Raw genomic sequence first — 15,249 nt, 5'->3', positions numbered from 1 at the left:
AGAGGGAAGCCCGCGCGGGGGCGGAGGGAAGGCTAATGCGCGTGCGCAGCACGCGCAAGCGCGCAAACGAACGCCTAAGGGCGTGACTCCGCGGTGACGTAAAAACTGGGGCGGTGCCCCGAAGCCTCTCCCATCACTTCTACGTGAGAGTTGAGGAAACGTCGCGAGACTTCACTTAAACCTGTCTTTGCATCTGCCTCGGAGTTGCGGTTTCAGCCGCTCCAGCTTCCGGTGGCGGGGCCGGAAACGGCTTGTGACCGACTGAGAGAAAATAGCGTATGGAGGATCAAACCGTGGGGCAGGAGTTCTGGGTGGAGAGTTGTTTGTGCCAAAATCCGGAAGTTCAGGGCGTGGCCAGGCTCGGGGCGGAGCTCCAATTCTGCAGCTCCAACACCGCTTCTTTGGATAATGTGCGGAAGTCGAAGCAACCATTCAACAAACGAGGAAGTTACTACCCTCTCTTCCCTCCCTGTCTTCTAATAAACAGAGTCTCTTGTGGAAGGGGCCCGCCGAGAAGAACCTACCCTAAGACGGACGCCCTGACATAAGCGCAGAGAAATAGAAGCTTGGTGGCCTTGAGCAGGAGTTGGCAGTCGCCGAGCCTGCAGCCAGCTCAGAATTAAGCGCTTGTTCGCGAAGTCAGTCTGGACTACGTTCACATAACCAATGCTGAGGCCAGCCCTCCCTCCGCTCAACCCATTCTCAGGGTTGCCTGACTTAAGAATGTGCGCTTTTTACATTTTATACACTAGTCTTTTTCCCAACAGGCCGAATAATGCAAATGAACATTTATTAGCTAGTTCCTTGGTAAGAAAAACATCTAGGGCAGCCAGACATCTGTAGAGGCTGTTTCCACTGGAACGTCACTGACAGAATTCCAGAATCCATCCTTCTAACAATCCTATCTAAGCGCAGATGGGCCGCACTAAGTCACACAATTTTCCTTGGAGTGACATAATCATGTCCTTTCCACTGAATACAATTTAGTATTTTTTTACAGTACTTTATGGTTCACAAAGTAACTCTGATTTAAAATTATGACGTTGTTCTCATTAATTTTTTAATGACATGGTAAGAAAATTTTAGAGTAACAAAAGGGAAAACAGAGTTCAGGCTGCAACATCACCATTTCAGGGATCCAGTAATGATGGCTGATGGTAAGGGGCTTTGTTTTCCGTTGGTCATTCAGCTTGCCCAAACTTGGAAGTTTACAACATAATATTAGCACATTGCTTTTTTGAGTAGAGGGCAAAAACTTTACCACGGAAGTTATGGCTCAGCCACTCAGAATTTTCAGTTGGTCACAAATAATTGCAATAACCCAGTTTCGTCATTTTTGTGTGTGTATATTCTCTCAAAAATCTTACTAAGGTCACAAAGGTTACCCCATTTTTCAAGCATGTTTCCAAAGCCACACCAGTATTTTGAAAAGAGGGAAAAGGAATTAAAAGTATGACAACCATGAGCTTGGACTTTTAAGGGCAAACATCTATATTTGTGTCTTTAATAGGCCATTTCTAGTTAAATAACTTGGTTATTTATTTCTGAACTTCATTTTTCTTATCTGTAAAATGGGACTAGTAAAAGAACTACTGCTTTGGAATTTTCTGAGGATTACATACATAGACTTCCCTGGTGGCTCAGACGGTAAAATCTGACTACAGTGCGGGAGACCCGGGTTCAGTCCCTGGGTTGGGAAGATCTCCTGTAGAAGGAAATGGCAACCCACTCTTGCCTAGAAAATCCCATGGATGAAGGAACCTGGTAGGCACAGTCCATGGGGTCGCAGAGTCGGACACGACTGAGCGACTATACTTTCTTTCTTTCTACATACATGAGATAATTTATGTGAACAATCTGCACAATCCAAGCACTCTTTTATTATTTCTATTACTTTACCTCTAGGAAGTGATTTCTCTAAAACATAAATTCAAATTTGAAGAACTGGATAGGGTTTTTTTCATCCGCTGTTTTTTTTCACCAGAACTATACAGAAACACATTTAAGTATTCATGAAGATGTGGAGCAACAGGAACTCGCACAAACTGCCAGTTAAGCGTATATTGGGAAACCACTTTGAAAAAAGAAGTTATCTAGTAAAGCTGAAATTTAACATACCCTTTGACAGCAAGCCCACTCCTTGATGTTTGTCCTAAAGAACACCCAGAAAAGATGAACAAAAATGGTCATTGTTCATATTAGCCAAAAATCAAATAATCCACTTGTCCATCAACTATAGAATGGGTAAGTTGCTGTATATTCCTTCAGTGGAATACCACCCACATAGCACAAGAATGAATCTCCAACATAATGCTAACAGGAAAAAAAAAAAGGCAAAATACGGAGTACCACTATACAAAGTTCAAACACAAGCAAATCTGAAGAATAACACTTAGGGATGCATACAAAGAAGTAAAACTATAGAGAGAAGAGCAAGGAAATGTTCATGAAAGTCAGGTTGGAAGTCACAAAATTAGAAGGCAGAGTATTACGATCAGGATAGGGCACATGGAGATGGGGGGGCAGGGATTCTGGGTTACTGAAAAGGATTTACTTCTTGATCTAAGTGACAGTTACAATACTGTATATTTATTCATCTTATACTTGACAAGGAAAATGAATTAAGTCTACAAAAATACTTATTAATATATTTATTGTGATAAGACAGCAACAGTAAAAACAGTATATTAGTATCTATAGTAACTACACACAGCTAAATTTGAGCATATTTTCAAAGTCTATGTTGTCCTCTACCATCCTGTATTATGCTTTGGTATGCTAAAAAACAAAAAGTGAAGAGACAGAGTGAGAGCTCTAATAACTATTTTCAGAGAAAAGCCAACGTCCAGGACAGGATTCACCAGTATTAACATACACCTGAAAGGAAAAAATAATGGTTCTTAAATTCTAGGTGGTTAAATCTTTAAAGATGGTTAAATATTGCTTCCCTGGTGTCTTAGTAGTAAGGAATGCGCCTGCCAAATGCAGGAGATGGAAGGTTCAATCTGTGGATTCAAAAGATCCCCTGGAGAAGGAAATGGCCACCCACTCCAGTAGTCTTGCCTGGAAAAATCCCATGGACAGAGGAGCCTGGCAGGTTACACTCCATGGGGTTGCAAAAGAGTCAGACACAACTTGGCATGGACAGAGGAGCCTGGCAGGCTACAATTGATGGGGTTGCAAAAGAGTCAGACACAACTTTGCTATGAAACAAAAACAAATCTTTAAAAAAAGAAAAAGTAGCTTAACTCTTTACCCAATCTTAACATTTACTGACTTATTCCTGGTACCTAGATCTGTGTCTATCACACAACAGGTGTTCAATCAGTATCTGCTAAATGAATAGAACTATCTAAGGACTAAGTGATTAAGATTTTGCTGTTAGAAAGATAGGAACTTGATTGCTGTCCTATGGAAAAGATATGTCTGGCTAGGCAACTACTCTATTATGTAAAAATGAATGCATACACAATCATATTATCATCTTTGCAGAACAACAGCAGACCAGCAGAAAGAAGTTAAGAGCACTGGTTTTAATAGCACCTCAAATGGTTTAAGGAAGTGAGATTTGGGGTTGCTGGGAGACTGAGTCACTACTACTGGGAAAATAAGAGCACTTGCTGGCCTAAATCCAGAAGGTCACTTTCTATCACTAAATAAGAATCTTTGAGGGTGGGGTCTAGAAATACTTTCCAAGCACTATCTAGATGTTTCTCATATGAAACCAGGTTTGAAAACTAAATTAACTCAGGTTCTGGCTAGTCAGACCCATCTTAATTCCAGCAGTGAAAGATACTGACTTCTGAGTGCTGAACCAAATGTGTGACATAAAAATGGCATCAGAAGTTTCTTGAGGATGTAATAGTATCTCCCTTATATTTACATGACACGTCAACAGTGTTATTCCCTTTCAGAAAATTTAGGTAACACTGCTTTTATCAATAATCTTACTTTGAGTGCTGGGGTGAATATAAAGACATGTTTTGGGACTCTCCTTGATACAATGGTTACTTGGAAAGGAAGGCATCTCAAACCTCTTCAACTTAATATCCTCCTTAGAGTAAATACACATGTATCTATGGGAGGTCTAGTCAGATAGTGTTAACCTGGGCAGAGAGCTGTGTGCAACCTGATAAAGGAATCAGTCTAGGCTCACAATTTTATGAAAAGAGGAGTTCCTTTTAAAGGAAAGGTTATAAGAGGACAAAGTCCTGGGGTCTGGGCAAGAAAGGAGCCTCTGACCCAAGCATATGTTTTAAGACCAAAAGTTCTCCTGAAAAAAAAAAAAAAATGGATAGAAATTTCATCTACTTAAAAATCTGTTTAAAATTTCTTTTAAAACTTCAAAAATCTTTGAAAAAATCTTTTGGGATTGCCAGTATTTTCTTTCTTTAGGGAAGTTTAGAACAAACAGAGTCAAGTCCACAGTCTGAACTATAAAGCAACAGGAAGCACTACACTCTCCAACTTCCCTCTTTTCTATCTGCCTAAATCCTTCTCACTCAGAGTTACAATTCCCCAGCCCCCAGTGCACCTTCAGCTCATGTTTGATTCCACTTGCCATCCCACCCCTACCTCCTACAATGGCAAAGACAAACAAAAGAAATCTCAGATAGCTTTACAACGCATTTGTCACCACATCCTAGTTGGAAGCATTCTGGTCTGAGATAGGACTTTAAGTAGTAATTTGAATTGGGCTTCCCTGGTGGCTCAGAGGTTAAAGCATCTGCCTGCAGAGACCTGGGTTCAATCCCTGGGTCAGGAAGATTCCCCAGGTTTACATGGCTTCTAGATTTTAAATAATTTTCAGTTGCTTTCATAAAAGCAATTGTTTCCAATTCATTGTTTCCAATTCGTCAATTCCAAAAGTTGTTTCCAATTCATCATCACGAAGATTAGGTTAAATATAAGAATATATCATATTTTTTGGTTACTATATTTTAACTCAAAAGAATGTATGTTAAATTCTGCCCACAATAAAACAGGTAGGGGCTGTACAGGAAAGGCTGGACAGATTACCTAGCAACCATGCTGTGTGTGCACAAAGCCACTTCAGTCATGTCCGACTCTTTGCAACCCCACCAGGCTCCTCTGTCCATGGGGATTCTCCAGGCAAGGATACTGGAGTGGGTTGCCATACCCTCTTCCACCTAGCAACATACCAACATTACTGAGCATTTGGAGTGTGCCGTCAAGCATTGAGATTAATTCTTGATATTCATTATTTCATTTGATTCTTACCACCTCATAAAGCAGATTCAACTAAATGACCAATACAGAAATTTTGGATTAGAGAAGGACAAACTTAGAGGACATTATGAACAAGGTCCCCGCCTATAGGTGTCACACTTGGGAAAAGAATCCAGATGGGCTGGCAACAGAGTCCACAATGTTACATATACCTTATTAAATGTGAAAAAAAGACCAACATCATCGATCAAATTGACATGTGTATTTATTGCACAAATATCCCCTAGAACTGGGAGGTTATTATAATACAGGCGTACATTTGAGAAATGTATACAGAACAAGAAACACGTATTTACATTTTACATCTCCCACCATCTAAATAACTTAGAGAAAGCAAAACAATCTCATAAGACATCTAGCAGAAGTAGGCATTGTGTAAAATCTGTTTGTTTTTTTTTTAAGTGATCATCCCCAGTGTATGCCAACTGCAACAAAATGAAATCTGTGCTACTATGTTTATTGCACTTAACATTTTCAAACTCAAAATTAAGACACATTAATAGAAACCAGGAATATTTAAAATCAAAACAATTAGTTTATATACAGGTAAAATTAGTTTTAAATCTATAATGTAAAAGATTCCTTTTTCATTTCCTGCTGCAACAAACAGGTTTTTAAAATGTGTACTACATATCTGTCTGTACCATAAGAAGTTGAAAAATTGTTTTGAAAAGGCCAAAATTCTTTTCACATTCATCATAATGACCATACTTCAAAGAAGTAGCAGTTCATTCCTTGGGCTTTGTGTAATGAAAGAATAACTATAACAAACTGAGCAAAAATTACAGGATGGTAAATTGTAGAACTCAGGAATCCTTACAGGATTAATGATTCTATACGAAGCTTAGTTTTAAGAATTACAGTAGCATGAGCCATCCATTTGTTGAAAACCAGATTTCCAAAATGGTAATTTATTACAGATTTCAAATAGACAGGACTGTGAATAGTTTGATGATTAATTTAAAAAATAAGACACAAAAACAAGACATTATCTACCTGCTATGCATCCTGAACTATGATGAGAAAAAATATAAGTGGCCCACATACGATCTTTTCCATATTCTGAATTCAGAAAAAGAGATTGATTCATAAAATTCCAAACAACAGATCAGAGAATTTCTTTAATGAATAGACTAAAAAAAAACTATGCCAATGAAAATATATCCACAAACACTCTTTGACAGCAAGTCGCCCATGGGAGACTCAGGCACTAAAGCAGCTGAGAGGATACAGGGGCCAAACTGCCTGCAGGCACACCAACTTCAGGTTTACATTCCATTAAAATAACCATTTCATCTCAGTCTAGCTGGAGATGAGAACAAGGTAAAATGTGACCCAATGCTATAAATTCGAGGTCAGAAACTAAATAAACCACAGAAATTTCCTTAATTACTGAAAATTTAAATAGCAAGAATGGATGCATTATACACAAAAGATACTTAGTAACAGAATAAGCAAGTGGTTTTCAGTTTTAAGCTAATCAGCTGATTATGATGAAAATAGTTCATGAAAGCAGAAACCAGTTTCACTTCTTACATTAAGAGCATCTTAGACCAGATAAGTAAAGGATAAACTATTAATATAATGTAGTATTTCAAGTAAACTGAGGTAGTAGAGCATATTGAAAACTTTATCTACCCATCTTTCTATTTACATTACTTACAAGAGTTTGGTTCCATATTAGCCTTTCTCACAAACAACCCTCCCCAGTATATACAAAAACAGTTACAACTGAAAAGTTGAAATCTTTGAAAAAATATTAGCTATTGGAAAGGGAGGAGCTATTAGAGAAAAGAAAATTTTAAGAATTAATGAGTTTTGTTAGTGTAAATTGAATATTATGAAGCAGTGAACAAATATTCAGTTCCTATGGGTTCAAGAAGGGCTTGATACCGAAAACCAAGGGCCTCGGCTACCTGAGCACTTTTAAAGAAAATAGTATTATTTCTGCCAATGCTTTGGTGCAATTTTTAATCCCAATTTTAATTTATTAAATTAGATGCAAATATGTAAATATTAACATTTATAAGAATTAGCTTATACTTATAAACAAAACAAATAGTATAAAGTAGAATTCTTATTTTGGGAATCTACATTCCTCAACCTTAAAAAAAGATTGGCTTTACTTATAGTTTAGGGTGTGTGAAACAGAAAAATCACCAGAAAATAATATTTCAACACTATATACAATTACTACTAGTTGAAAATATATCTTTAAAAAGGCATGTTTACCAATCTTGTATTTCTACCTCTGGTTTTTTAAAAAATAGATACATATGTACACTTGGGTGGATAACATAACACAAATTTATACACTTTATTCTGAGTTTATTTTAATTAAAAGTTGTTTAAAATATTGAGAAATACTTAGAAATTAGGTATTTTGAATTGAAAAACAAACAAAACCAAATAATCACAACTCTATAGATCTCTGTACCTTAGAAACAAAGAAAACTAGTGAAATGACTATTTCTGGGCCATTTAGTGAGATACCTGTTGCTACTTATGAGCTGTGGCAAGACTGTAGTGATCATAATCAAATTCTTCAATGTTACTCATTTTATAGAAACTTCTAAGTTACAATGTGGCGTCTTCAAATGCTTTTCCCCAAAACGCTCTTTTTAGTTTCACTTGGTTAAAAATCTACCACCATCCAAAAGTCCAATTAAAATGAAAAAGTCATCCGGTGACATGATATGCACAGCAATACAGAATACCAAGGTGACTGACTCATTCAGATGAAAGTCTGACAGAGAAAAAAAATTGCCATAAATGCATGTTGTGACTGCTTCCTTGGTTTCTACTTAACTTTTCACTGAAGTTAACTTCCAACAGCCTTTATGTTAAAGTAGTATCTGAGCAACATATGGGGAGTGAGTGCTCGCTACAGCAGCCAAGAGAGGAAGATCACTGGATTCAATCCTGAAATTAAAAAAAAAATCTCAGTTCAGGTTTTCTATACCCAGTACCTAAGTCCTACAGGCAAAAGACTGCTACCTGTAAGATCACTACACATCTCCAATCAAGGACATTGGCCACCATGGCCAAAATGAAAAGGGGAAGAAAGCTCAAGATAATGAAAATAAGAAATTTTTCCTTAAGTAAAAACCATAACCAAAGATTTTTTTAAAAAGGAAACCTCTGAAATGCAACAGAAACGAAGTCTTAAATGTAAAAAACCATCTCAGTGATCTGCTGATGGGCCATGCATCAGGGCAAGTGATGATGTCTAAGAAATACTATATAATAACAGAATGATAGTATGCAGCCCTATTGTTCTGGATACAAATGTTTCTATAGTAAGATTCACTGGAAAGAAGTAATGGAAGCCTCTTAAAAATACAATCTACCACAAATAATGTACAGGAAAAGAAAACTGGCCAATAAATATCAAAATAAGTTATGCAGACTCACTCATGGTTAGAGAATAAATCTGAATAAAATCAGCTTTCATTTTTCAGCAAGTAGCTTAGCAAAAATTAAAAAGTTTGGTAATAAAAGTAGTAGGAAGAGTATGCTTCCCACTGTTTGTGGGAATTTATTCTGGTACTTTCTGAATAGAATTTACTACTGCTTGTCAAAATAAATACCAACATCTATCAACAATTTAATACACATGTCCTTTAATTAAAAAATTCTACTTCAAATAATGTATCCTATATACTTTAAAGAATTATACTGATTCCAGCACTGATCTGTAATAGCAAACTACTGAAAATAATCTAAACACCATACAATGGAATGCAATATAGCCTTTAAAAATGATATAGACCAGTATGTGCGGTATGTGCTTAAATGAACAAACATTCAAGATTCATTAAAAGGCAAGTAGCACAATGACAAACAGAGTATAAACTAATTTGCATTTTTAACCCTACACATTTAAAAATTCTATAAGAAACAATTCATTAACTGTGTTTGGATGAAAACAGAAATTGTGGAAAAGATGATACAACTTACTTTTCACTTTATGCCAAAATGCATGTACACTGTATATACATTACCTTAAAAATTAGTTTAAACTTTTAAAAAATAAAAAGCTTCACACACAGAGAATCATTTCCAATCTGGATGCTAAGGAATAACATTAATGAAAGAATTTAATCTGGTTTCAGACATACAGTAGTAACTCAATATTAGCTGTTTCTCCCTTCATAAAAGCTAAAACTAGACAAAAGTTCTAGCTTGTTTTAATTTATTCAACCAGCATTTCAAGAAATAATTCATGTACCTGTGCATGCACACACACACACACACGAAAAGTGGCCATAGAACACAGGGAAAGTGACCACAGAACATAATGAAAGGGGCTATACCATGACTCCCGCCAAATTCCTCTTTGTCCTTCAGTTAGCATTTTACATAACTGGCTTCTTCCCAGGAATAATTGCAGAGTATTAAGACATAATATATAAAAAGTGGAGAAGGAGCAATAAATATGTAGATAATATACCACCATCCACAGAAGGCCATTACTTCTTCAATCAGTTCATCTGGATGACAGGGCAAATGCTGGGAATGATGAGTTTATAATATATTTAATAAATAAAAATGAATATTCAATTTTTCTAATGCCAAAATTTATATTTTAATTCATTTCTATTAAACTATATTCTCAGTCTAGTGAACTGCCAGGGACAGTGCCTTTCACATCAGTCCAAGACAAGGTTCTGTTTTTATATTGTAGAGAGCAATCCAGATGATAATACTGTACAGGTTCTAACAACACAACAATTTAAAAAGAAAAAGGCAATTTTGATGAATGTTCCTTGCCTAAATAAAGACAGTGCAATGAAAAAGCAAAGCCAGAGAAGAAATCAGGAACGTACCCTAGAACCACTCCTAGCTCCTTGACATGAACACGCATCTGCCCCCTCAGGTACTCAGACAGCATTTTGCTCTTGAAGTACAGCTCCTGTAACCGATCTTCAAGATGCATTACACACTGCAGTTAGGAGGGAACCAAGAATGAGGTCAGAAAACGCACAACACAAAGTAATGGCAAATTCCAAAACATTATACTTTGACAATTCTACTTAGCCATTCCAACATAATCTAAAATTTGGAGCATATTTTTAAAGCATGCAATTTTAGCTAAAGGAGTGTAAACTCACTAGCTTGTATCAAAGATTTAGATTCTACAGAGCTATTTTTTAATGTGGTGAATTACATACAATATCAAGTTAACCATTTTACATATGAGTTACCATTTTAACTACTTTATACAACTGAGAGGCATTAAGTACATTCAAAAGGTTATGCAACTTATCACCACCATCCATATCCAGAAGTTTGAAAAATAAGTTTTTATTCCAAATTTGATAACTATAACACTCTTATAAATTAATATACTTCAAATGTATTTACATTAAAAGGCTGCATTCACCTATGGAAAGCAAAAGAAAAAAATTTCCAGCAGCTCATAGAGAATGCTCTATAGGCCTCACTAGAAGAAATGTTTCTAGGCTGGAATATTAAAAACTAAAACATAAACATTTTGTTTCTTGTCAATTAACTTGCACAAGTCACTAAAGCAAGTGTCTTTTTATGTGAATTGTTGAGATATATATATATATATATATATATATATGAGGAAAAAGCATGAGGTGTAGGTGCTAAAATACTAAATTCTTGCAGAATATTTCTCTCGTATGAAAACTGGCTGCTGTTAAAACTCCTAATAAAAACACATTTTCTTTTTCTTCAGAAACAAAAACTGAATAGATTTCTTGGCACATATTCTTTTGTGGTGTATTTTTGGTAGTATTAATATAATGCTCATGTAGACTGAAAATGCCTTATGTGAAAAAGAAAATATCTATAAAACATATGTTAATAATAGGATTCATACACAAAAACTTACCATATTATCTACTGTTAGGCACACAATTCAATGTTATTAAGTATATTCACAATGTTGTACACCATCATCACTATCCATTTCCAGAACCTTTTCATTATCCCAAATGGAAACTCTACACCCAGTATACAATAACCCTTTATGCCCTCCTTCCCCCAACTCCTAGTAACCTATCTATTCTGTTTCTATGAACATCCATATTCCAGACAACTTATGTAACTGGGACCACACAATATCTGTCCTTTTGTATTTTGCTTATTTCACTTAGCATAACATTCCAACCCTGCTGTATCATGTATCAGAGTTTTCTTCCTCTTTATAGCTGAAATATTCCATTCTATGTATTACACATCATTTACTGGTGGACATGAGTTGTTTCCAATTTTGTCTATTGCAAGTAATACTGCTGTGAAAAACAGGGAACAACTGTTCAGTCCCTGCTTTCATTTATTTTGATTATAAATACACAAGGACCACATGACATTTAATACAATGTTAAACTTTTTGAGGAACTGCCAAACTGTTTCCACACCAGCCACACCATTTTACATTCCCACCAGCAATGCATAACGGTTCTGATTTCTCTGTATTCAATATTTGTTATTTTGGGGGTTTATTTGATTAAAACCATCCTTATGGGTGTGAAATGGTATCTCAATGTGATTTTGATTTTCACTTTCCTAATAACTGATGGATGTTGAATATCTTCTCATGTGTTTATTGGCTATTTGTGTTTTTTCTTTAGAGAAGTGTCTACTCAGGTCCTTTGCCTACTTTTTGAGTTGTTTCTTTGCTGAGTTGTAGGAGTTCTCTATGTATTCTGGATATCAATCTCTTTTCAGATGTATGATTAGTAAATATTTTCTCCTGTCCTGTCAGTTGTCTTTTCCCTCTGTTGATACACAAAAGTTTTTAGCTCAATAAAGTCCCAATTTATCTACTTTTCCTTTACTGTCTGTCCTTTTGATGCCACGTCCAAGGAATCACTGCTAACTCCAGTATCATGAAGATTATACCCTATATTTTCTTTAGAGAGTTTTATGGTTTAATATTTAAATTTAGTTTTTTTTTTTTTTTAAGTTTAGATTTAAGTTAAAGTCCATTTTTGTTAATGGAATAAAGTAACGGTTCAACTTCATTCTTTTGCATGTGGATATCCAGTTTTCTCTAGGCCAAAATACTGGAGTGGATAGCCTTTCCTTTCTCTAGGGACACGCACAAATCCAGTTTTCTCAGTAGGATTTGCTGCAAAGACTCCTTTCCCCTTTGAATAGTCTTGGCTTCCTTGTCAAAAATTGATTGACCATATATGTTAGGGTTTATTTGGGGGATACTATAATCAATTGGTCTATATGTCTGTCCTTATTATACTACCACACTATTTTGATTACTGTCCCTTTATATAAAGTTTTAAAATTAGGAGGAGTAAGTCCCCCAGCTTCATTCTTAGTGCTATCATGTTAATAATACTAAGTCTTCCAAACAATGTGAAATGACTTTCACTTATTTACATCTTTAATTTCTATCAGAGATGTTTTGTAGTTTTCAATGTAGAAGTCTTTTGCCTCCTTGGTGAAATATACTCCTAAGTAATTTATTCTTTTAATGCTACTGTAATTGCTTTCTTCATTTCTTCTTCAAGACTGTTCATTCCTAGCGTATGTGAATGCAACTATCTTTGCATGCTGAATTTATCTTACATCTTTGCTAAATTCATTTATTAACTCTATCAGGGTTTTTTGGTGGAATCTTAGTTTCCTATGTATAAGATCATATCTGCAAACAAAGATAGTTTTATTTCTTTTTTTCCAATTAGGATACCTTTTGCTTCTTTTCTTGCCTAACTGTTCTGGTTATGACTTTCCAATACTATGTTGAAAAAAAGTGGTGAAGGTGAACAACCACATCTTCTCCCTGTTCTTAAGGGTAAAACTTTTATTAGTCTTTAATTACTGAGTGTAACGCCAGCTCTAGGTCTATCATATATAGCTTTTGTCTTGTTGATCTACAAAGGTCTTTAACTATGCTGTATTACAGTTCTCCTAACCAAAAAAGGAAAGAATCTTCAAATCTTCAAAATGGCATCTTCAGAAAAAGGTTACCAGTGTTATAAAAAAGGATCATCCAGGGACTTCCCTGGTGGTTCAGTGGCTAAGACTCCACACTCCCAGTACAGGGGCCCTGGGTTCAATCCCTGGTCAGGGAACTAAATCCCAAATACTGCAACTAAGACTTGGCACAGCCAAATAAATAAAGAAATATTTAATTTAAAAATTTAAAAAAAAAAAAAAAAAAACAATCATCCAAAGTCCTAATATGAAAATGAGGCTACACAATGCACTGGCATTCTGCACAGAGCTTAGGGCTTGTTACATGTCATTACTTCACATAATACTAAACCAGGTACTGCAGAAATCATATAGACTATATAGACAAGTACATGTACATATCCCTTTCTGTCTCAGTTTAAGTTGTAACAACAAAGTACCACAGACTCAATGGCTTAAATAACAGATAATTATTTTCTCACAGCTCTGGAAACTGGGAGTCTGAGATCAGGGTGCCTGCATGGCTGAGTTTTAGTGAAACTCTCTTCCTGGCTAGCAGATGGCTCCCTTCTCCCTGTGTCCTCACACGGTAGAGGAAATGGAATCGCTCTCTTCCTCTTCTTGTAAGGCCACTAATCGCATAATGAGAGTCCCACTCTCATAACCTAATCTAACCCTAATTATTTCTCAAAGGCCATCACATTGCAGAGTATGGCTTCAACATTGATTTTAGAGGAATACAAACATTGAGTCCTTAACACCTTCTTTCAGGAAAATAATAATGAAGATAACAGTAGTATTCAGTGTAGGCACATGAATAACAATAGGGTTAAGTTAGCTATCACAGTGTCCACAGTTAATTCAAGCCTTACACATACTTACAAAATTTGGAGACAGGTTATGTTTATAAAGCTGAAGAGTGGAATGAAGCAGATTGGAAACAAGACTGGAAACCAACACTTCCTTTCCCAATTTATTATCTGTCATTCGTCTCTGGCTACTGGCCACTTGAACAGTCCATTTATCCATATCTGCTATAATACAGACAGCTTCTGCTATTGGTTCATCCAATACTGGATGCTGGGAAAAAAGGAAAAAGAAAAATAAATCACCTTAAAAAAAGAAAAGTTTTCAAAGATAATGTTAATGGGATGCACAAGGAAGAGGTACTAGACAAAAACAAAACAGAGAAATATGAAACTTCTGAGAGTTACAGCCAAAGAATCCTTGACGGTGAAGAAAGTAGCTCAATAACAAATACCCTGAGATATCTTATAGAAATGATAATACATTCATTACCAGAATTTTGTATCCTTTAATCCAGAACTTGAATTTTACCAGTATTTTGATCATTCATTCAACAGATTTACTAAGTGCCAACTATGTGCCAGGCAAATGAAAGAAAATGCTTTTACTTCGAAAGAGCTAAATATTTTAAAAATAGGAAGGAAATAAATTCATATGAAAGGTCAATGATAAGGTTCTGTGCTAACTATCCCATCCAGTCAGGCATTAATTTCTTTGAGCACCTCAGAGACTATCTCTTGATTATCTCTTCCTGGCTATATGTGCTAGGCTTTTCTATTTTACAAAAATATATATCCAGAGTATAGATACAGCAGTTAAAAAGGAGACAAATCAACATATACGAACATGTTTCTCAGGATACTTGGTTAAATGGGTGGGAGAAAAGTCACTACCCGCAGCTTCCCAGGTAGTATAGCAGTAAAGAATCCACCTGCCAAGCAAGGTAGGAGACACAAGAGATGAGGGTTTAATCCCTAGGTCGGGAAGATCCCCTGGAAGAGGAAAGGGCAACCCACTCCAATATTCCTGCCTGGAAAATTCCACAGACAGAGGAGCCTGTTGGGCTACAACGGAGTTGCAAAGAATCAGACACGATTGAGCATGTGCATGCACACGCACATACTATATCCCAGTTATGTTCTTAAAAATTCAGATCTTTATCTAAATGAAAATGTATAGAAAAAAGAAAATACTCAAATCAAACTGTTTATTATAAAGTTTTCTGTGAAGAAATACAAAATATTAAGAGTATAGAGAATCTTCACTTTTTGCTTTGTAATCTTT

The 15,249-nt window shown here is 35.9% G+C and overlaps 1 protein-coding gene across 2 annotated transcripts in view; it reads right to left on the bottom strand.

The window, feature by feature from the left end:
• Positions 1-5,437: 5,437 nt before the first annotated feature.
• Positions 5,438-15,249, bottom strand: part of FNIP1 (folliculin interacting protein 1) — a 121,451-nt gene continuing 111,639 nt past the window's right edge. For both annotated transcript variants that reach the window (XM_086410449.1, XM_086410450.1), the window contains 3 exons: positions 14,041-14,238; positions 10,080-10,195; positions 5,438-8,172 (listed from right to left, as the gene is read on the bottom strand). In XM_086410449.1, coding sequence (XP_086266575.1) covers positions 8,094-8,172; positions 10,080-10,195; positions 14,041-14,238 — 393 coding nt within the window. In that variant the 3' untranslated portion in view covers positions 5,438-8,093. The remainder of the gene's footprint in view (positions 8,173-10,079; positions 10,196-14,040; positions 14,239-15,249) is intronic.

Source organism: Bos grunniens, chromosome 7 (assembly GCF_055505025.1).
Source record: "Bos grunniens cultivar Pamir isolate PY7600 chromosome 7, Bosgru_T2T1.0, whole genome shotgun sequence".
NCBI classification, from domain to species: domain Eukaryota; kingdom Metazoa; phylum Chordata; class Mammalia; order Artiodactyla; family Bovidae; genus Bos; species Bos grunniens.
Note: the sequence above shows the minus strand (reverse complement) of the source record. Positions and strands in the feature narration are given on the sequence as shown.